The sequence below is a fragment of the Melospiza georgiana genome, chromosome 3 (genome assembly GCF_028018845.1).
Source record: "Melospiza georgiana isolate bMelGeo1 chromosome 3, bMelGeo1.pri, whole genome shotgun sequence".
Lineage (NCBI taxonomy): Eukaryota > Metazoa > Chordata > Aves > Passeriformes > Passerellidae > Melospiza > Melospiza georgiana.
The window spans coordinates 59,616,116-59,639,904 of record NC_080432.1 but is presented as its reverse complement, the minus strand read 5'-3'; the positions used below and the strand labels follow the sequence as shown (position 1 = coordinate 59,639,904).

The 23,789-nt window shown below is 37.6% G+C and overlaps 1 protein-coding gene across 6 annotated transcripts in view; it reads left to right on the top strand.

The window, feature by feature from the left end:
- Nucleotides 1-23,789, top strand: part of RGS7 (regulator of G protein signaling 7) — a 228,877-nt gene that overhangs the window by 183,771 nt on the left and 21,317 nt on the right. For 3 of the 6 annotated variants that reach the window (XM_058021436.1, XM_058021431.1, XM_058021435.1), the window contains 7 exons: nucleotides 1,895-1,969; nucleotides 3,028-3,126; nucleotides 3,868-3,929; nucleotides 5,379-5,489; nucleotides 5,958-6,083; nucleotides 13,315-13,501; nucleotides 16,247-16,336. In XM_058021436.1, the coding sequence (XP_057877419.1) occupies nucleotides 1,895-1,969; nucleotides 3,028-3,126; nucleotides 3,868-3,929; nucleotides 5,379-5,489; nucleotides 5,958-6,083; nucleotides 13,315-13,501; nucleotides 16,247-16,336 (750 nt within the window). Of the gene's footprint in view, nucleotides 1-1,894; nucleotides 1,970-3,027; nucleotides 3,127-3,867; nucleotides 3,930-5,378; nucleotides 5,490-5,957; nucleotides 6,084-13,314; nucleotides 13,502-16,246; nucleotides 16,337-17,596; nucleotides 17,651-18,457; nucleotides 18,539-23,789 lie in introns of all 6 variants that reach the window. The other 3 variants (XM_058021432.1, XM_058021433.1, XM_058021434.1) reach the window with 2 other exon arrangements.

The window sequence follows — 23,789 nt, the reverse complement described above, 5'->3', positions numbered from 1 at the left end:
GGTCCAGCCTCTGCCCTCACAGCCTCTCCCTGCCCGAGCAACTTCACTTCAGTGTGAGGGCTTTGAAGCAGCCAGGTGTCGGTAAGAATCCACTGAGTGCTGTACAAGGTCACTACTGGGTCAGGCCTCTTTGCAACCAGCAAAAGTGTTGCCCTTGTTTTGTCTCTAAAGGTCACCCAGAAATTCTTGTCCCACTCGCATCAATCTGTGCAATTCTGGCATGGAAGTTACCCAGGCAAGTTGCAAGATCTGTCCATACCAATTTACTTCTGGTGGGCTCAAAATTTTTTAAAATAAGATGCTTCAGATGAGGTTTATCCCCTTCTTTTTCCCCTCTCCATTTTTAGGACATACTTAAAAGCATAACTTCAAAGCATGCTTAGAAGCATAAAAATCATAACTGAAAACTGAACAAATAACAGTTTGTGCCTTATGTAAGTGTGCCTGCTATTCAAATTGTTACATTCCAAGGCTGTGGATGTTGTTAAAGCCGCTGCTTTCTTCACTGCCAGCTGCTGCTGTAATCCTAAAGTCGATGCACTTGGTTTTTTAAACTTTATATCTCAGTATACTGCCCTGGGAAATTGGTTTCTGCTTTTAAATTGGCCATCATACAGAACTTTGTATTTTTCAACCTGTTTTTGTCTTTGAGATTTGCAAGTTATTTCTGAGTTCAAAACTTCCCATTTTTGTTCAGAAGCACAAAAGATACTGTCCCAATTCTAGTGTGTCAGCTGCAGTCGTAAGAATATTGTCTATTTTTATCATTAGCAATGAGGAGCTGTTTCTACTTCAAATGTTATATGATCAAATGCACACTAATTTATTATTTTAAAATAGAAACTTAGTTATTTATTAATTTAAAAAAATATATACTGGATTAAAAAAAAAAAAAAAACAGTCTGTTGTTTAGAAAATTCTCCAGAGGCAAAGTAACATTGCTCTGTTTAATGAAAGCTATTTTTTTCGTAGCTATAGTAGATATTAGCCTATACAAGCCTAAATTTTGTCTTATTAAATTTAGGGTCACATCAAGCATTGTCCTTTATGATAAGAAGACAGAGTTGTATCCTTAGAGCTATAATAAGTCCAGCTTGGCTGTTGGGCAAGTAAATTCAATATCTAGCTACCTCCATTAAAAATGCCTCAACCTACTTTCAGTAGAAGCCTGTTCCCACTAGAGAACAGATTTTGTAGTTTCCACTCAGTGTCAAATGTAATCCCTCCAAAATCAATAGATAAAACTCACCTGAGAGCAAAATACTTTTTTTTATTTGTTTCCAGCAATGGGTAAAAAACAGATTTACAAATAGATTTTTGTACCTAAAGGGAAGTGTCAAAAGAAGATGAATTAGGAGAAACTAGAGTACTTGTGTGCTTTGGGAGGCCACAGAGTTGTGAGAATGAACCACTGAAACCCAAATCTGATGTGTGGAGAGTAATTTTATTTACGCTGTGAGTCTTCTGGTTAGGCTGCAGAAACCTTTTTTGTTGGTTTGGTTCGGTTTTTTCTCTTTCTTTTCTGTAGAAACAAAACCTTTTTTTTTTTTTTTCATTTAATTTTAAAACATAATCCTCTTTAAAAATTGACCCAAAACCAAATGCTCTTGAAGCAAACCTGAGGTTGACAGCTGAGGTGAATATTTCACAATTCTGTTTATTTTGTCTCATTAGGTCAACCATGCTCCTTAGAGGGATAGCTAGAATGTAATGAATGGCTTCCTTGGCAAAACCAAAGCAGAAACTGACTGGTTTCCACTGTCTTGGCAATTTATTTTATTTCAATTTTAGGGTGGGGAATTAATTTTTCAGTCTTGCACTCTGAAGGGGAGTAGCTCAGAGAAGTTCCATCACAGATTTAGCCTTTTGCTTTCCTTTCTCTTTCTTTTAATAGCCTGGCTGTGTAAACACTACTGAAGTGGATATAAAAAAATCTTCAAGAATGAGAAATCCACATAAAACAAGAAAGGTAAGTTACTATATCAAAAGCAGGAGGTGGAGGAAATTTATATAATGAATTTCCATAATTTCATAAAGCACTTTTTTCTTACAGCTGCAAGGAGTAAATGCATGAAGTGTATGTTAATATTTCATAAGCTCTTAGTTGAATTAGTATTAACAATTTTGCTAATGCTAAGTGAATGCTATCACATAAGATTTTGGAGAAATACAAAGAGATTTTGAAGATAAAATTCATTTTTGCATGCTTTATTCATGTTATTCAGTAGATTGAATAAAGCACATTAAAATGTTTCTGTCAGTAATTAAGGAAAAAAACTTAAAAATTCAGTATAAACTCTAACAGCAGTTCTTGTCCTGGTCTTCATCAAAAGGGTGTCTCTATATTACAATTATGCCCAAAATGGATGACTGGAAATGATGGAAGAAATTAGCTCTATCTGAATTAGGTTATAATTAGAGTGTAACTTCTCTAGGGATGTACAGATGGATTGGCTCAACACTTTTAAATCCTTTGCACCATAACCATATAGATTGACTCCCACTTTAAAGTGCTTCCTTTGAGGTGCATTTGCATGTTGACCCATAGGAAGGTAAGTTTTAAAAAGGAAAGTGGATTTAGAGAAAGTTTTAGCTTGGCTTCTTTATGGTAGTGAAAGGTCCAGATTAGTGTAATTTCCCAGGTAGTAATTGCAATTTTGGAAGTAATCCAAATAATCTGTGAGTTATTGTACCTCTCAGGATACTCCACCTACCAGTCATCTCCTTATTTATGCTATTACTTACTGTAACAGCATCTCCCAATGTCATTCCCCATGTTTAGTATGATGCTAATATAGAGACCTAAAAAAGTAGATCCTTGCTTGTGGCTTTATGGAGCTGTGGGAGTTTGGGAGTCTTTGTTTTACACTCTAGTGCAGAAGCATGATTTTATCTGAGTGCATGAGTTATTGAAGTTGCTTTAGGTAGAGATGATCTTGGCTAACTTCTTGAGCACAATGTAGCATGGGTGTGTGTAGAAAGCATTGTCTGAAAGCAACCATCATTGTTCTGTATTTTTTTGCACAGTCTGTCTATGGCTTACAAAATGACATTCGAAGTCACAGCCCTACGCACACGCCAGTGCCAGAGACTAAGCCACCCACAGAAGATGAACTACACCAAGAGGTTTGCAACATAACTACAAAAATGTACTTTTAAAAGAACTTTTCAGGTGGTAACTTTTTAGGTATAAACCCGAAAATTATTGTAACTGGGAAGTTATTCAAAACAGCTGTTGCAAACATTTAATGAACCTTTTTCTTATCTCAAGGTATATGGATTTAGGCATGTAACTTCATCAAAACTAATGAGACAAAACCTGAATTTTTTTGTATCATGCGTTAAACACCTCAAGGCAGTAGGAAGTAGGCCAGTGAGTGGGTTCATTGTATAGCTCAGCCCATTAGCCCCTTTAGCTGTAGACAGCTTGCTCTTCTTTCAACGCTGATTTGAGGCTTGGGGGTATTCTTACCACTCCATACATGCATGTATAGGTTCACACACTTATCTACTGTTAAAACTTTGTTAATCTATTCTGAGATGTTAGAGTCTGGAGAAGTTAAATGTCTGAAGAAGTATTAGTTCTCCTCAAAAAATCTAAGAAATGGCTAACTGGATTTCTCTTGATGAACCTTTAGGGAAAATGTTATATTGGGCACATTTTTTGTCTCTATGAGCTTTTCTCTTTATTGGAAACTTCCATTTATTTTAGAGCTACACTGGTAAAATGTTGTTTTAATTCAGATATATTTCTCTTCTGTGCCCTAGGATAAATTAATGTTCAATTACAGTCCTAATAAAAAAAGTTATAGAAATAGAGTCAAGCAATAAATTACTCATAAAACTCTTTTCCTTCCTTTCTTGCAGATTAAGCACTGGCAAATGCAATTAGACAGACATAGATTAAAAATGTCAAAAGTTGCAGAGAGGTACGTATATTGTCACATTTTCTATTTTTTTCAATTACACTGGTAACTATTGGGAAAAATGTCAGTGTGAAATAGCTTCAAAGACCTATTCACTGCAAATAGCTCTTCAAAGAGAGACATGAGAGCTCAGATGTCATAGAAATAACTGATGAGAGTTTACTTTAAGTGGAGAAGTATGAAATTCTTTTAGAGATAAAAATATTCCAGATATTCCATGATACATTTCTGATAAACCTGAGTCTCTGAAAGAGCCTCTGACCAAGTGATTATAAGTTTCACCTTTCATTGGCAGGGACGCTAAATGGGAATAGGTCTGGGGTTGTTGTTTTGATATTTCAAAAGGGCAATCACTGATGGAGCAAGGGAATTGGCTGGTATGGAGCTCAGTCAGTGCTTGAACAAAGTGAGTTTGGGCTCAGTTTGGGTCAGAGATGTAACCCTAGTAGGAATCTATCTGCAAATAAGACCTAAGTTTGTCAGGAAGGGGCTAGAAAGCAAATAAAACAAAAAGCCCAACATTGCCGCAAATTGAGCTGCATGGGGCTTAGTAAAGGAAATAAGACCAAATACAAATTGCTCTTCATCTTCTTATAAACATTTCTGCATATATGTCTACTCATTTATGTGTGTATACATATGCAAATCCAAATAAATATTTATTTATAAAGAGAGCAGGCAAAGATTTTTTTGTTTGCTGAACAGTAAAAAAAAAGTACACAAAATATAATAGGAATTGAAAAGAAAGAATAGTTGTCCTCACTTGACAATAATTTTACAAGAATTATGAGACCAAAGGAAACAGCAAGCATAAATAAGGACAATGGGAGATGTAAATTACCAGAATACAAGAAAAATTTTTAGTGTGTGTGACTGAGTCAGACCAATTCCTGAATATTAAAAAAAAAAGTTAAAAATTGATTTATTTTTGCTGGGAATAATGTCCTTGGATTAGGAAATAATAATAATAGTAATAATAATAAAAAGATATTTAAGAGAAAATAAAAGGAGTACTAGCAGCTGCAGGGCCAATAAATATAACCAATAAATATGTGTAACATACAGTGTTTTAGAATAGATTTTAAGGAAACTGTTGATTAAAACCACCGGGATATAAAACATGTTGCTTTATGAAAACAAATGTGCACGGAGGAGGTTGTATGATTTAATTTATTAGTGCCTAAAGGAACCTTAAATGGAGCTATGTGGAAGTATTAGGGAAGCTTATTTTATGTCTACTCTGGGTATGCCTGAGCCACCCCTCCTTCTTCAATGGTCCACTGTCAAACAGCCTGAGCAAACCCATTTCACCCCGAGCTTGTGGCTGCCTTCTGAGTGTGGGCACACAGATACCATGGCTTGGTGGATGTAAGCTAACTTGTTAGCTGGGGTAACCTCATCAGGTTTCTTCTCCTCCTGACGTGACAATGTTTGATGCTTTTGTTTTCCTAGTCTATTAGCTTATACAGAGCAGTATTTGGAATATGATCCTTTCCTTGTGCCCCCTGATCCCTCAAACCCTTGGATATCAGATGACACCACTTTCTGGGAACTGGAGGCAAGGTATACAATTTTATTTCTTCTTTGGAAGTAAGGCAGTATAACATGCTTTTCTGGAAATATGAAGATTTCAGAGAGAGGTACTGCAGGAGAATACTGAGGCCTTAGAAGGGCAATGCAGTACCCCTTTGGTCTTTCCAGTTTTACAGATTTGTAAGATGGGAAGTGCTATATATTAATAAATCTATGTGAAATGTTACAGTAACCAGTTTCCAAGCTTTCACTATGGTAAAAAAAAAAAAAAAAAAGCTTTTAAAATCTGATAGCATTTCTAGTTGGAAGTTTATTTTTCTGTGTATTACCTTCTTCCTAAGTAAGTATTAACAGTCTGCTCATTGCTGAACACTGCATAGATGTGAGCACTCTAAAAAGTAAGAAAACCATGGAACTTTATGATTTAGTCTAAAATATTAATACATTGTTAGAATACTGAAGTATTGGTCACTTCGGGTTCTGTTTTTAATTCTGCAGCAAAGAGCCAGGACAGCAGAGGGTGAAACGATGGGGATTTGGCATGGATGAAGCTTTGAAAGACCCTGTGGGAAGAGAGCAGTTTCTGAAATTCTTGGAGTCAGAATTCAGTTCAGAAAATTTAAGGTAAATGAGAGTTACTTTATTTTTAATAGCTTGTAAGGTATATCGGATTTTTTCTTTGTTTTTGTCTTTTCCTGCTACTTTTCATTTTTTGACCCCTTCAAAATTTTCCTCACCTTTCAGAAATAATTCATCCAGATTGCTACTTGCTTTCGTGTACAGGCTGATGGAAATATTCATATAGTTAACAGAGACTCACATGAAACATATTTTTCCATTCATATTCAACTTTTGGTCAAACTACTCATATAAGAACTTTTCTCTAAGCTTGTCTTTTAAACACATATAAAATGGATTCATTCAAAGCCTGTTCAATATAATTTATTTAGTCAAATATTATGAGAAAAGTAAAATGAAAATAAGAAATATTAAAAATAAATAAAGGATCTAAAAGTAAAATTAATCGACTTTCATCAGGTTGATTGGTTTCTGGGGATCATTTTGAATGTCTCCACCAATATTCTAGTACTTGTACATCTGACACAGCTGAAGTAGGATGACATCTAACTCTCAAATTCCCTACTCGTAAAACGGAAAGTGTTCTCAGTGTATGCAGCATAGATGGTATGTTTTCAAAAGTGTGCTTACAGAATTACTTTTAAGTGAGGGGAAAATGACTTGATTTTAAAAATGGCAGTCCATCAATTGGTTAATAGCATGTTTTGTTTTTGCTGTTCTAAGAAAGTCATATTTCAGTAAGAGTTATTTCAGAGAGATTATTAACAGCCTTTCTATAGACAGAAAAAATAAGCTGAGCATAGTACAAAAATATAGGCAACACGTTTTTATCTTAATTCCACCTTCTTGTCAGATGTCATTTGTATCACTTTCCATTCACCAATAACATAGTAGTATAAAATCCTATTTGCATTCACATTCTAGAACTCAGAATAATCCTAACCTACTTTTTTCCTATGCCAATTCTTACTCTAAAGTGGTGCAGCATAGCCATTCATACTAAAATTATGCTTTTGTAGCATTTACAAGAGGCATTTAATATTTATGGTGTTGATTTATAAATGCCGGGTAATTGCACAGATCTCCTTGTTGTTAATTTAAATTTGTCAGCAGAATAAGGAGTTGGAGTCCTCTAAGTTGCTGACCATGTTCATATTCAAACATTAACTTTGCATCAGAAATATAGCCTGACCTGTATGTGTATGTTGATGACTTTATTTGTCACAAATACAGATTTTTCTTATTAAAAACGCCAGTTGGTAAATGAATATTTAAAAATCAGAATAATACCAAGAAAAGGAAAGGGTTTTTTTTTTTCTTTTTAAATAATTGTTTAAAGAGCATCCTGGTTATTTGTTATGCAGAGCAGCTGTTCAAACATGAACCTATTGAGCCCAGTGTGTGCTGCAGTTTGTGGCGCTTTTCTGTGATTAATTTGTCTCTCTGCCAACTAGACTGTTACCCACATAATCCCTAACTCTTTCGTCTAATCCTATTTACAACACTAAATACAGGCAAACTGCAAGTAACTGATCTAGAAAAATTCCCTCAAGAAATTTCTTCAGAGATGATTCCTTGACATGCCATCTACTCTTCTGTCTCTTCCTCTAAACTCTTAAATTGGCATTATAAAATATAATATCTGAGAAACAGTGAATATGATCTTAAAGGCCAGGCAGGGGATAAATTTGCTCTGAGAAGGTGCTTTCTGTGATAATTAACTGAAGGGAAACTGTCTCAGAAGCTCAAAATTATGTTTGTAAATGCCTAAGATGTAGGGAAATCAGTCCATTAGATTCACATAGTAAATTTGGGTTAGAAAACACGAATTTGTAAAGCTTGTTGTGTATGGCTGTCAAAATGTTTTAGACGTCAATAACACAAGTTAAAAGCTTCATGATTTCAAGCATTACCACAAAAGAAACCCTAGAAGGCAACCACTTTCATTGCTCACCTGTTAACTCCATCATGGTAATTTGGGGGTTTTAGTGGTATTTTTTTAATTATTATTTTGACAGCCACCTTAAGAGAAATAATTATGTCCACCCACATATTCCCACTGCAACAAATTCAACTCAAATCAGTTGCTGGTTCTTGTACTTTTACAGATCTAATAATGATAAAATTTACAGCACTGCCAAGCCTATAGTTGGATAGGCAGCTGGGACTCTGCTTTCAAGCTGAATACACAGGATACAGCAGGGACTGCAAGCATGGCAGGAGCTCCAGCATTAGGTGATTACGTGCCTTATACCTCATTTTGTGAAACAAATACCAAAACCATGAAATGATAAGTCTACCAGATACACCATTTCTATTCAAGTGTAATGATATTACATAGCAAAAGTCCCAGTGTTACTTTTACATTAACTTTGACTGAGATTGCCTAAGGTGTCTGAGAATATCATTCTTGGCAGATACAGATCCTGTCCTGAAGGGTCTGTATCCCTGCCTTGGGACACAGATCCTGTGCTAAGGGGTCTGTATCCCTGCCTTGGGACACAGATCCTGTCCTAAAGGGTCTGTATCCCTGCCTTGGGATACTGATCATGTCCTAAAGGCTCTGTATCCCTGCCTTGGGACACAGATCCTGTCTTAAAGAACACAGCAAGGATGAAGGACCTTGAGCTGAGATTTCATACTAAGAATTGTGCAGTGATCAGGAAAATAACCAGGTTTCCCCTTCTTACTTTGTATCTCTGTTCTTTTTTCTTTGCCTGTAAATGGGGCTTAATAGTATTTCACTCTCTGGAGTAGTGTTGAAAAGGAATAGCAAAGGAATAAAACTGCATAAACAGTTCTGTCAGTGCAGTAACTTCATTACAGTGTGACTGCAATTTGCAGGTTGGATTCTGCACTCACCTGATGCAGGGTATGACTTGTGATCTCTTGTTACCATGCACGTTTTTTGGAAGAATTGCTTTGTGTGCCGCTCAATACACAGAACAAATAGCTAAAGTAACATATGATTTGGATAATAGATTTATGAAATTCCCAATGCCTATTACAAAAATGGTGACCATTGTTTATAATTCACAAGACTAAAGTCTGAGCATGATCCAGTACTACTGAGCTTAGTCACAAGGTTTTCCAAGTGCTAAAAAAAGTACTTTTCAAAGAGAGTGAGTTTATGAAATCAAACTTACTGAAGCATGGCACCTGGAGACCTAATGTCTTTACTTTCTATAGGAAATTGTATTCCTCTTCTTGTCCTCCCTTTGTCTGTAGAGTAGCAGAATTATTTGGAAAATTAATATTTGTATGCTGACTACAGGTTTGCTCCCAAGTGGTTATTCTGTAGGAATTGCAACCTGTAAAGATTAAATAATTTCAGACCTGCCAATCTGAAAGCCTGTCCAAATCCTTGTGCAGTGAAAAGCACTTCAAAGAGTGAAAAACCTCTTAAGTTAGTGAAGGGAGAGTGGTGACAGGTTAGGTTCCATGATACACAGAAGGAAAAGCCACTGGATCCCTTGCCCCTTCCTTGATGCTCATTTCTTAGGTCTGTAATATGTGACTAGTAGGGGAAAAGGGACTTTGCACTCTTGTTATCCAGAAAAAATAAGAGAGAGACTGAGAAATTTGATAGATTTGGATGTCTTCCTTCAATAATTTTTGTCTAACCATCTCCCTGCAAGCTGACATTTTATGAGGTGTTTATCCTTTACAGTGGTGATTATGAGGCCCTGTTGTGGGTGCTAATAACCTGACTGAAATTTAATCCTCAAAGCTGAAATTGCCTGTGAGTTATTCCTCATTCAGACTCAAGCTTAAATGCCAAGTGCCAGCAATGTTGCCATTTCTGCAGAGTAGATGAGAAAGAACTAGTTGCAGGATTTAATGAGTTTCTCGGTCATATTCTTGAAATCCTTCAGTTCTACTATGCCTTGAAACTTGAAGTTGTAGTGGGTAAGAGGGTGGACTCTAGAAATCAGAGAGCAGTGTTTCCTGGCCCTGCAAAAATATTATGTGATTTTATTAATTTGTTTAGGTTTTTGTTCGCTTTTTCTGAAAATGCTGAAAGGTCTAGCCTCTTACTTGTTATGTCACATGCACTGAGTGCAAAGTTTACATAATTCCCACTCCAGTATTTCCACACTGGCTATACCTCATGTGTTTCAGAGAGAACCACTGCAGCCTTTCTCTCACTCATTGTTCCTGTGGGCTAAATTTAACTGATTAGCTTGGTCTGGAATCTGGCTGCACCTGCCTTTAGGTCAGTTAATGGAACAGAAGATGTGTTGCAGCTGTGCTATTTATCCATGAGGCCGCTGTGGCTTTGAAAGCAGTCCAGCTGGAGGACATAATCCCCAGATACCTTGCAACATGTGTTTTAGCAGCCCATGTGGCTGGATGTGCTGCCACTGGGCACTATGCACCCTCTCTCTGCTGTGTGACCCAGCAGGTGGCAGCCCTGATGCTGGGGTAGAGGACAGCAGGGAGGTTCACACTCAGCTACTCAGGTCTCTGTTCAAACAGTGCTGAACATCTGCTAGAAAGGGTCTCCATGGCACAAGCAAACCTCCACCAACAGGAAATGCAATTTCAACCCAGGGCAGCCAGACTGAGTTCTAGTTCCTTACACAGTCTGTCTATATCATTGCCCAAAAAAGGCAATTCCCCTTCTCCCCTCACCTGCCCTTGCACACAGTTAATGTTGCAGACTGTGTGCTTTTTGCCATAGGAGTCTTCCCTTGCTCTGGTCACAGCTCGTGAGGCAGAGAGCTGTAAAATGGTACAGGGAGCTCTTTTGATTTGAGGCCCTGTGCTGATGTCTTGTGACTCCATTTCAACTTAATCTGTGCTGTTGGTTGCCATGGGATATTTGAAAAAAGTTATTTTTGAAAATGCAAGAGGGAGCAGCCTTATTTTTGTCATTTCTTAACTTTGAATATTTGAATTCAACTCTCTGTGGGAGGAGGGCAGGCATCTTTTCTTAAAAGATAAGTAGATTAAAATCTTAAAATGTGTGTTGGCTGAGAAATAAGCACCCTAGACATAACACAGAAATCATATTTCTTCCCACTTTTGGAGAGGTTTCTATATTTAGAGTTTCACATTTTTAGTTGAGTCTTTGAATGCTATAGTTAGAAGGGTAAAATTAAATTAATCTATCAAAGAACTGGTGTTCAGCATGCAGGAATTGGTCTATACAACCTCCCTATTCTATGCTGCAAGCATAGAAGTTAAATTTATTGAAATTTATCTCCCATCTATTTTCCTAGAATTGAGTATAACCGACTATATGAAAATAGTTTACTTGCAAAAGCAAATAGCATCCTAAGGCATGTTTGCAGTGACTTCCAGAGTTATTGGCAGTGATACAATGGAACAAAAAAGGGAGTGACATCTCTGAGCTAGATTTGCAGGATGTCTGCAGGGAGACAGAAAATGTGTTTTTACAAAGAGCATCCTTCCCTTTCATTTTTGTGTTCCTTACCTGACTTGGAGACACATGAGCAATCAGTCAATCCCAGAAGATGCACTTGAAGGGGTTAGCACTGCAGGATATGTGCTTTTAAATGCAAATATCTAAAGCAGCTTAAGGAAACCAAAGTAGGTTGCCTGTATTTGAGAGAGTGAACTGAATTAGAGTTTGTGAGCTTTGCAGTTTTTAAACTTGAGTTATCAGGCATTCCTGCATTGCCATCAGATTCTCAGGATACATCCCCAGGCTCTGTGCAGAATTATGTTCAATTCACACTGTAGTTCATTAATAAAAGAGATGCTACCCAGAAGTTTTGAAGCTGGAGTTCTATTGGCACAGGTCCCCTTTGTGACCTTGGAGAAACCACTGTACATTATTACATTATTAATATATTTGCAAAACTGGGACAATATTTCTTCTCCGTCTCTTGGAGAATCTTAGATGGAAAAATCATGCTTATGTACAATGGAAATTGAAGGTTGTAGAAATACCTAAAATAGTCTTCTTGGTAGCATGAAGCTAACCATGCTGGCTTGTGGAAAATGAACACAGGCCTCTTCCATCTTTGCTACAAAGAAATTTCAATACAGAACTATGAAGGAATAATTGCTTCCTGAGAGGAAGTGAAGGATATCTTATAGCAAGAGTACTATAAGGTTTGCTATGCTTTACTATCCTCTCTTAAGCCTTTTGCAATAATTAAATTAGATTTTGGATTTAGGGTGATGTCATTTTGCTTTCTTGGGGGTCTGAGTAGTTTCACTGTTCTCTCTTATCCCATCCTTGTTGAACTCAGCTAAGAGAATTTAAGTTGATCTCACAGTGTAAGCAGGATGCAAACCACAAGGTGTACCCAATTTATTTGTGAGCCTTGGAAAATCCAGCTGATTTCAAAGTTAAATCACTTGAAAGCTCAGCTTCTCTGTTTCATAGGATCAACTGTGTCAGAACAATAATGAAAAGTTGCAACGGTATATATTGCATGTTTACCAAAGTCAAACTTTAGTTGAGCTTCTTGGATTTGGAGGAGAACTAAGTGGTCTGAATCATGTCTAAGAATGGAATCCTGAATTAATTTAGGATTATTTTGTGCCATGAGAGAGTCAGAACACCAATAGAAGAAATAACGAAATAAAGCTTGCAGCTACTTAGCTATGATCATAAAGTGCTCAGGACCTTTTCAGTGGTCTTGTTCCAGAATGAATGAGGATACAGTGAACTGGCTGCACTACATATGGCTGCCCAATGTTGGTTTGCTCAGCAGCAGAAGAGAGAATGTGCAATTCCATTCAGCATTTTTAGCAAAAATATGCATGTAAATGGAATGCTGAAAAGAGAAATTAAATTATAATTAACAAAAGAAATGCTTTTTCAATTGTGTATGATTTCTGAGTAACAAAATTAGTTACATGGTTTAGGATTTAATAGGACTCAGAGATTCATGTAGATAGCAAGAATATAAATGATTAGTTTTTGAAAGAATGTCAAAAAGCAGTTAGTTATAAGTAATATAAGCCCTTGTGGTCCAGCCAAAATGAAGTGTCAGTTTAATTCTAGCTAAATCTGGAATCTTCCTGCAAGCACGTTACCCATACATAAGTAATGAAGCATTTCTTATCTATCCCATGAAGAGCCTTCTAAAAATTGCTTCCCTGGGTGGATTGATTGCCTTGAGACAGTACACCAGAATGCTGATCCCAACATAAAATCCCTCAGCTTTTTCTTATTTTAGCATGTCCAGATGAAAACTTCAGTTACTTAATTTCTTTTTTAAGAGCAAGGAAGAATGTGGGCACTTCATTAGTGGTTATCCTGAGCTGGAAGTCAAGGTGCTGTGTTGTGCCATAGGTTCTGGTTAGCAGTAGAAGACCTGAAGAAGAGGCCAATCCGTGAAGTTCCTGCTCGCGTCCAAGAAATCTGGCAAGAATTCCTTGCTCCAGGTGCACCCAGCGCCATCAACCTAGATTCAAAAAGCTATGACAAAACCACTCAGAATGTGAAGGAACCTGGGAGATACACATTTGAAGACGCTCAGGTCAGTTTGCATTTGTGTTTATGGACATCTGAAATGGAATATTGGCTATGCAGAAATGAGATGTATTTGGGAATTAAATGATAGCACCCTGTTTCCTAAAATGCCATTTTGGCAATGCAAATGTGTAACATTCTTTCTTTCATGAGGCATATGAAGTTCTTCATGAAACTCCTGTGCTTGATACTGAGGTTTCAAGTGGACTTTGAATGGAGGAAATCATGTAGAGAAGAAAATATGAAGTACTTCTGTATTACATGCAACACTTCCTGTGACTTATAACTTAATATTTAATCTCTGAAGACTTCTGAGAAAAGCAATAGAAAATAAATGGATTCACAGTAAAAGTACCAGAACTGGTATCATCCTCCATTTTCATCAGCAGCCCAGTGATGAAAATTTAATTATTAATGCAAAGTGAAATTGTGTCAAAAGGAGAGATTGAGATCATATCCCTGCAGAATTTCCTGCAGTTTGATTATTAGGTCATCATCTTGGGAGTCAGGAGATGCTGCTACAGGGCCCATGAAGGAGAAAAGGGAATTGAATTGAGGCTTTTTGGGAGAATGCCTCTGCTGTAAATATGAAGGAGAATAATTTTACCTCCTTTTAATTTTTCCATTATGCGAACAGCAACCTATGAAGAAACAATAAAATTTTCAGCAGACCCTATGTCGTAGCCACTGTTTTGAAGTACTCTGCATTAAACCACACATACAATTTTTACTTGCATCTGCTCACCCCTGGAGATTTAAGAATGCAAAGACATAAATGGCAAAAGTAAAAAATAGAGCAAAATTAAAGGTTTTTAAAAAGTGTCTTTGCAGTTGAGTGAATAATTGACATTTAAATTCCTTGCCAGTATCCTTTCTTTTGTAATAAGTGTAAAATTTCAATACCCTTTTATTGCCAGATCTCCTTTCTTGTAATTTTGTCCTTCATTTATGAAAGAATGGAATATTCAGTGTTTATGCAAGCAGGACTTTGCCACCTGGAGAGGACCTCTGCTTCGTCCAGTTCAGCACAAAACCTTAAACCTGGAGGCCTCAATTTCTGTGGAAAAGGGACAGGCTGCACCTGCTGTGTTCTTACTTGAAACTTTAGGAACTTTAAAGTGTCCCACCTGAGGTGGAGGGTTTTGTCAGGGCTAGGGCTGTGCCTCTGCAACAGGCTTTTTTTGGCCTGCCAGCTGGGAAGGAGACTGCTGGTGTGCCATTCTGGCATTTAGTGTGTCATTTAATTGTGGTTAAAAATGTATTAAAAGCATTTCTGGACTGGAAACATGGAAAGATGAAACTCCATGTCAAATGTAGATACATAGGTAAAATGGGACACATAAGTAAAAATAGCCCATTTGTTCTAAATATGTGCATTAATGTGTCCCTGGCTAACTTGTACATTAACAATACTGATACAGCCCAATTTATTCTTGCTTTTACAGGCATATTTCTTGTACAGAAATTAAATTTTAATGCTCGTCACCAATTTCTGCGCTCTGTTGACTGCATTGTCTGCTTTCACAGACACTGAGTGAAAAAAAAACCTTCCCCAAATAAAGCAATCTAAGTTTTGAATATACATCAGAATTTCTCTGCTTACTGTAAGAAATACAAAGACACTTAGAATAATTTCTATGGTTTCTAATACAGCAAAAATTAAACATCAGTTCTAATTTTACCTTGCCTTAATTTTCAGACAAGGTGGGGAGTTTTGTTTGGGGCTTTTTTGTTTGTTTTGGCTTGTTTTTGTGTTTACTAATTTTATGCACTACCAAGCTGAGAAACAGTATTTTCTTTCCAGTTTGTTTGCTGTTTCCCAATTGCTGTTCTACAAGTTTCCTACAGTAAAAAATAGAGTCTGAATAAAACAAAAAGTCCATGAAAATAGGTAATGATAGAATAGCTAATGATTCAGGGTTTAAAAAAAAATATTTTTGAGAGTATTTTCTGTTCTGACTGCTTTTTCTACAAATCTTTTCTCTAGCATGTTATTAGAACTAGAATTATCAAGTGTTCTACATCACAGATTTTTTGTTTTTCATCTTTTTCAGAAATTAGAACATTCCAAAATTAAGTTTTTTTAAGCTGCTCTTGTCATTTATTTTCTGAACAAAGGTTTCCAAATATTCACATGCCTCTGAAGAATTAATATGTTGAAAATTAGATTAGCCTGAAACTGTTTTCCAAATTACATATGTATTTTCCTTTTTTATATTGTTAACTGGAGAGCAGACTAAACACCTGTCAAAGGATTTTGTCAAGAGTAGCCAGTGGAAATCCTCAGTAACCTAAGCATTGATTGTGATGCTGAATTGAAAACCTCTTCTTAGACTCTGAAATCACAGGAGTATCTCCAGAAACTAATTCAGAAAATCTGATGAGGAGGGACCCAGAGCTCTTAATTTCATCACTTAGCTAAACTAACTTATTGTAAGGGATTTTTGAAGTTGGACCTGAAGCTAGGACTCAGTTACCAATTCTCAGAAAATAAATTTGTACTGGAAAATTTGGTCTGTAAATTAAAGGAAGGTGTGTTGTGTAATTATATATAAGAAATGGGTGGGATTTCAGCTTTAAGAATAGAAAGCAATTCAGCCTTCGCTTCAGAGCTGAGACCTGCTATCCTGTAATACTTCCTATTCATTAGTAGTGCTACCTGGTGTACATTCCACGGCCAAAACATGTGGCTGCCTCCCATTTTACATGTGTCCTCTTCTGTGGCAGTAACAGCTCCTCCTTTCCTTTTCAGGAGCACATTTACAAACTGATGAAAAGTGATTCTTATCCTCGTTTTATACGATCCAGTGCCTACCAGGAGCTGCTACAGGCCAAGAAAAAGGTATTGGTCCATCTTGCCTTTGTCTTGCCACTGTGCAAAGCAGTGGTTATGTTTGCAACAATACTCAGTCTTCTCTCCCCTGTGCCAGTGCAACTGGATATCTGGTAGGTGACCAGCTTGGCGTTTTTGGAGGGTCACATACACACAGGAGTTCAATATACATATATGTGTATATATCCTGCATGCGGGCATGTTTCAATAAGTTAATCTAGCAAAACTTATTTTTATTTTTACATCCCATATTGTACTGTTTTCTCTGTTATGAAGCACCTTAAATTGCAAAGTGCTTTAAAAATACATTAAAAAAAATAAAATAAAATCCCAGAAGAATAGTCTTTCATGTTTGCAAGTTTGCTTATGTAATAATTGTTGTTCTCTTTATTCCACCTATGAAAGCTACAGAATGTGTTTAGAAACAATCTTATTCATATTAATAACTTCTAACTTCAACTATAAATATAGGGGCTTCCCAATTTTGTTTCTGTCCCTATTACTACATGAATAGTTTTGAGTAGGCTAGAAATCTGACTTGAAAGACTGATCATGTCACACTTCAGCAAACAGAGGTTCATGTCTTGGTATGTAATATTTTCTTAGAAAAGTCCAGTTATGGAATGGGTTCTGAATAGCCACAGCCCAGAGTATGTGGAGCAGCTTGTACAATGGAGCTTTCCATGATGATAAATAATTCTATTAACGGGCTCTAAACAGTAATCTCCTAGAATCAGCTGGGAGCCCTGTGCCTGGCAAAATCGGGGCCCCGATTGTTACTGGAACAAGGTAGTTATTAACACTAGCATTCTGTTGTTAATAATGACAACCTAAAATTATATGAAAGTACTGTGTGATTTTGTTTTTTGTTCAAACGTTGATTTCTGAAGATCCAATATAGAGAGAGATGTTGAAAATACCAGAAAGCTTCAACTGTCCGTGTGAAGTCCTTAAGTTTGTGAATGTCAGTTCATTAACACAAGATGTGCACTTCATTATTTCTTTTTACTTTCAGTTTTTCTTTAAATTCAAACCAGTTTGATCCCCATGAAAAATTACTTTTGTCTAGTACTGTATCTGTTTTGCCCATCCCCTGTTTTGCCAAGTCCCATTACAGCCTCACACCTGTGTTTGCTTCCTGATTTATACAAACTTTGTTTTGCAGTCCATTGTTGCATCAAACCTCCTTTTCTACTCCATTGTTCTTGCTTTTCTTTTCCCCTTCCTTTTTCTTTTTGTTTCTTTTGTTTTATTTATCTCAAATTTAAGTTGGAAAACACTCTGGATCGTCGAACATCTTTTGAGAAATTCACACGCAATGTGGTAAGTTTGTTGCCTCGGAAGACTAGTAAGCCTGATGGGACATCCTTCTTCCCTTCCCCTCACTGATCCCTACTTTCCCTTTTGCTTCTCTGACTTGGTGGTTAAAAGTGTATTCATCACAGCTTGTGAATTTTCCTGGGAATGACAGCTTTATAATGTGCTTTCATTACAACCCCTCCTCCCTAGTCCCTTTCCCACTGATCTCAATAGTCACACATGGAGGAATGGACCTTTGGGAGCCATGCTTTTTGCATTAGGAAGCATGAAACTAGTCACTTTCCCCCCCCCCTATAATTTTAGTAAAGAATCTGTGAAAACATGCTTGATGTTGTTTCTTTTTCTGGTGCCTTCTAAAATACTAAGTCTAAAACAGTTGAATACATTGGATTTCCATCCTGTCTTCTTTTTATTTTACTAAAAAAGACTTTGTCCCTGTTTTTTCAATTGGGCACAGGGAAAAAAAACAATAATAATTTTCCCATCTTCCTTAATGTCTAACAGCTTCTACAGGACCAAAGAATTCATGCTGTTTATGTGCAAGGGTTTTATTTGGATTCATTTTCATAATGGACTAAAAGAACTGATTTTTTTTTTCTTTTCAATGTATAACTTTCAAAAGCTATTTATCAAAGGCAAAAAATGAAGGCTGGTAGATTTTGTCTGGGCATTCTTTTGCCACCTGCCAGAAGATCCACTGATTTCATAATACTTGGGATTCTTTTTACTTATCCAGTTTCTTTGGGATTTTTTTTTCCTTTTACATTGTGAAAGTTCCAACTAAAGAATTCAACGCATTTATTTTTGTAGGGCAGAAACATCCCTATTTTTCCATGCCATAAAAACTGTACACCAACACTGAGAACGAGCACTAACCTGTTATGAAAAGAGGTAGAAAGATCTTGGATTATACTCGAGTTTGTCTGCATTGTCTGTTGAATTGTGCAGGTGACGCTGCTCTGTGTGTGTGTGTGCGTCAGTGGCTTTTTCTGTGACCTGGTTAGTGGAGCTGTGTGTGTTGAAATGAACAAAATGAGAGCTTTCAGCAAAGATCATGGTTTTTGTTTTTTCAGTTTCTAGGGAAGGAGAAGCAGTTGTCAGAAACTGTCTCCCCTGTAATGAGGCTCAAGAGTATTGCCTCAAGTATTTAAAAAATACATATATACTTTCCAGTAATCAAAAAGAGAAAAAAAAATGCAGTGAAAGTTTTGTGAGGCTGTGGGAATATCTCACTTTTAAAAACAAAACAGTAATTCTTTAACTACTTTCTTATAGGTAAAGGCTTCCTGTAATATACTTTGAATCCACTGTAATCAGGAAGAAATTTGGATTCAATGGGACAAAGTCAGTAAAGGACACTAAAAGTAAATAAACAGCTACAAAGGAAACGATCCCAATGTTTGAAACAAAAACCCCTATGTTTTGCATGGTGGTGTTGCCATAGCATGTTGCAGTGTGATTTGTGTGTTGTCTAAACAGGTTGGATCTATAAAACAACATTGTACATCATAGAACTATACATGGTAACTCCATTGCAATTCAGTAGGAAGTTCCATATTAATAAAAAGTCTGTAAAAGAGAGTTCATAGAGTGGGGAACACGTACGGATCTCTGCAAGCCAGACTTTTTCCCAGTCACAGCACCTGGCAAGCTGCAATGCTACATTTATTCATGGCTTTTTGAGCAGCCCAGGGGTCAGGAATTGGCTGTGGTAAACACTGTGCAAACAGGTGGCCATGAGGGGAGAAAGAGCAAGCTGCAGGTAGAGGGGTCGGGAATACAGTGCAGAAAGGGAAAATGAAAGGACAAGACTGGGAGATGCTGAAATCCCTCCCAGAGCAGCCTTACAGATAAACCAGCAGTTCCCCAAACATGGGAGCATTGTGCCCTGCAGCCATGCCCAATTTTCATCCTGCTAATCTTAGGGCAGAAGTACCAGAATAGCAGCATGCCAGAGATGCAAGGCAGGCCCAATAAACCACCTGTGAACTAGAAATGGAAAAGAGGATTTCTGGGCATTAGTTTGGTAGAAGAGGGGGATTTTTTTTTTCTTTTTCACAGAGCAAACTCTGAAATAAAATCTGTGGTTTTGCTTTTTTTCCAACTACTGCCTGTTAACCTGGGTGGAGTCTGTCAAGTCGGGTGAGGTATGAAAGAAAAACATGTCTCTGCTAGATCTATAATCTCTATTAGACTGACAGCTCTCAGCCTTGCAAATTAATCCAGAGCATCAGGATGTTCAAATGCAAACCTTTTTTCCAAGATGACTGAATTCATGTCAACCACTTCCTTGGGACCTCTTTCCACCAGACATCCTTGTTCTTCCACTCTTGTTCTTGGTTGTGATGAGTTCATAATATGTAATTATCTATCTTGGTACAGTGGTTCCAAACAGCAGGGATGAGGGAAACATTTCTCAGAATATTACACACTGTACCGAATAACTTGATCAACTGTGAAATGAGGGACTGTGGAATAGATCTGTTCTACTGATTAGTACAGAAGATAGGTGTGAAAAGGGTCTTCTGCAACCTGGATAAAGCTATCATCTCTGCTTTATTGAGATGAAAATTACAGTTTCTCTTCTCTGATGGTTTGCAATATTTAGACTAATTTTCACTGGATTTTTTCCCTCAGTTATATCAAATATATTTATATTATATCAATATATTTGTATTAAACTAAATTGGACCTCAGTTTCTTCCATTTGAAGTGTTTAATAAAAATGCAGTAACCTTGGCTGTGTCTAGGGACTCAGTCTGAACAGATGGACTTGTAATTCATTATCTGATTTGTTGACTCTAGGAGGCTCCTGATCAATGTTAAACTAAATTGGGTTACACTTGCCACAGAAAGCATTTGTTAAACTAGAAACTTTAGAAACTTGTAGAGGGCAATTACTCCATACTATTTCATGAATTACATGGAAATAACCTATTATAATGAGTCATTATTTTAGTCTGATAGAGAAAGAATAGAAGTGGAGCTATACACTAGGCTCAGCTCTGCATTTCTTTGACATTTAAAGGTTTTCTTTCGAGAAAATTTTCAGTAAGCTGATGCAGTTCATGAAAGGTCTAAATGCTCAGTTTAAAAACTGACTAATTAGATGCTCTGTAGATTTTATATTGCAAAATTGCTAATGCCTTCAGCAGTCTGTGGCAGAAAATATGGTTAGCCTTAGAAACAGGTCTGCATTCTCATAAAATATACACAAGTAATAGCAAGCTGGCATTTGCTACATGTAATATTTATTACTGAACATTTTATAGTTAGTATCTGAGTAGTAACTCCAGCTATCCTTGGTCTGCCTCACTTACACTCCTGGGTGCTGCGTGACAATACAGAGCACAGGCCCTGCAGGACTGCTGAGATGAAGCCATCAGATAAGTGGAGTGACACGGGCAGCCAAGTGTGTCACAGCTTTGAGTCAGAGGCACAGAGAGCACTGACACTGCTCTGGGCTCCCCCCTGCCTGGCTCAGCCCCTCAGCTTTCTCTTTGAGACTGATAAAAGTCCAGTCACCTGCAGCTCCCCAAGGGACTGGGGAAGTTAAAGATCTAAGTGATGGAGCAGGAGGATCTCATTGCGTGCTAAAGCAGTACACAGACCGAAACCAGCAATTTCTGTGACATTTAAAGGCTCAAATTCTTTTGAAGGATTCACATGGGGAAAAAAGCTATGAAAAAAATTAAAAATGAAAAATTAAAAAGCTCAGCAAATTTACCTCGAGTGCTAATATCTAAATTACAGGGGAGAGAAGTAGGTGAATGTACGCTGGTAATGTTGATGGGGGCAAAGAAGATCTTTAAGGGACAATTTTGTCTGTAATTTCTCATGTACATGCAGGACTTATGACAGTGGCAGACTGAGCAGGACTAGAGCCCCAGCCTGGTGCTTAGCTGTGATTGCTGGTCTGGAACCCTCAAGACAAAAGGACCTGCTTTACAGAGGGATGAGTTAATTTAATTTCCACTCCATGCAAATTTTATTGTCCCACCAGGGACTAAGTTAGTGAGGCAAGAAGGGGTAGCCTCCCTCCTCAGAGCTGTGGGGGAGCCACTCCATCCTCATGCCTTGGTGCCATGACTCCAGACACCACCATCAGTGTTAGCATTTCATCTGTCGCAGTTACACAGAACACACAAAAAGAGGTGCTTGTATGTTTGTGAGGTCTTGGGGAAATACAGCCAGTACAAAACAGACCAAGTTTCTTCATATATTAATAGTAAGCTAACAAACTATATTTATCTCCACTCATAACCTCATAAACAGGACCCCATTTAACAATTCTGAGTTTGAAATTATTATATCTTATGTTACCTGTATCCTTTCCAGCTGTCTTCTCCCACTTAACTGGAAGAACTTGCTGACCAGAGTCCTTTGATTTTTTCCCCCTCCAAAGCAGTAACAATAGACTATTTCATGCATGACATTTGAAATGCAAAGGCCATTGAACACAGCACATTTTCACTGAGTTTCAATCCAATGTCCCTTAACATGACATTGTGAATTACTGCCTAGAGATGGAAATTAAAACTCATAAAAGTAGCTTCCTCAGTTCTTATCAGTGGGTCATAGACTTTCTAGATGTTTAAAAAGAAGTGTAATCTCCTTTCAGGTTAAAACCTATGCCTTTTATAGAGGAACAAAGCACATAAATAATTTCATCTGTTAATCATGAAATTTTACTATATGAATAGGTAAAACTTGTGTACCTTACTGTGCCGGACCAAAAGTCCATCTAGTCCTGAAACCCTGCCAAAGGCTAGATTTTTCTCAAGTATATCATTAATGAAGAAACTCCATGCAGTTTCCGCTCTGGAATCTCATTCTGAATTTACTTACCGGTTATTCCCAAAAATTAAACAAAAAAACCAGTTAGTCAGAAGAAATATAAATCACAAAGCTACTTATTTGACAAATACAAAACAAGAATGAAAATAACAATTAATTGTAGAAATGAAGGCCTTCTCCATTTCAGGAAGAGATGTCTTATTCATATTTGAACAAAAAGAACAAATAAATAATTGAAATTTTTATTTTGGCCCACTAATTTGTAAAGACCCCTAGTTTAAGGAGTTTTTTTTAAGAGCTGTGCCCACAGAGGAGAATTTTAAAGCACATGCCAGTGAGGAATGGCTTCCTTGTGCTGTTCTGCAGTGACTGGAGCTCAGCTGCTGTGCTCTGTGCTGGAAGAGAGGAGCTTAGGAGTAACACACAACCAGGGTCATCCAAGTGAGGAGGCAACACAGACTGCTCAGGTACTGGGCCAGTGTCTGCCATTTTCCAGCTGACAAAATTTACCTGATTCTTAGGCTACTTGCAGGAATGAGAGCTGCAGAGAGGTATGAAAACCTGAGGAGTCAGGACCAGAACAAATATACAAAAAAATATTTTTCTTGTGCATCAGTTCCTACATTTCAGATGGTTATTCAAATTCAAACTACCCCATCTGGCAAGAGGTTTTAGGTCAATCACAAATGAGAGGAGCTCATCAGTAAATGCAAAGTGCAAAAGGAGAAAGAAATGGATGTCACTGGATTTGGAGTGAGCCAAAACAGGAAAGCAGTTGTTCAGCCACTGCCTCCTGCTTCAGATCATTGCAGGAAACAGTTTGGGCCTAATGAGAAAGGAACAAAGGGCTGAAAATCTCAGCCAGAGGCAGAAGGATTTCCCTGCACATGTAATCACTTAGACTGCAGCTGTGCTGACTACTTGTTCCCCAAATTCAGTAAATTTTAGCCTTGTCCCCTTCCTCTCCTCTGAAAGAGAAATACACCTGCACAGATGGCTGACAGCAGCATCCTGTGCTGCTGTGGAAGCTGAAGCAGAATTCTGAACGCCAGAGCAGTGCTGAAGCGATTCTCTTGTCCTGGTAGAGCAAGGGCTGCCTCCCCATGGAAAGGGATTCACTGCTTCTTCTCCCATGTCACTCCAGATGTGCTCCTGTCAGGGGCTGTTTACCCCCCAGCTCTGTGTGCAGTGCCCTGCAATGTCACTTGGAAGCTTTCCCTGCTGATGTGGCTGAGCTGGGAGTGTGCTGCAGGTGTTTCACACGTGAGCAGATGGGGAACGCTGAGACCAAGGAGGGCAGCTTCTCGCCCCACATCTCATTTTGCTCTCAGTGGGACTCCATCTC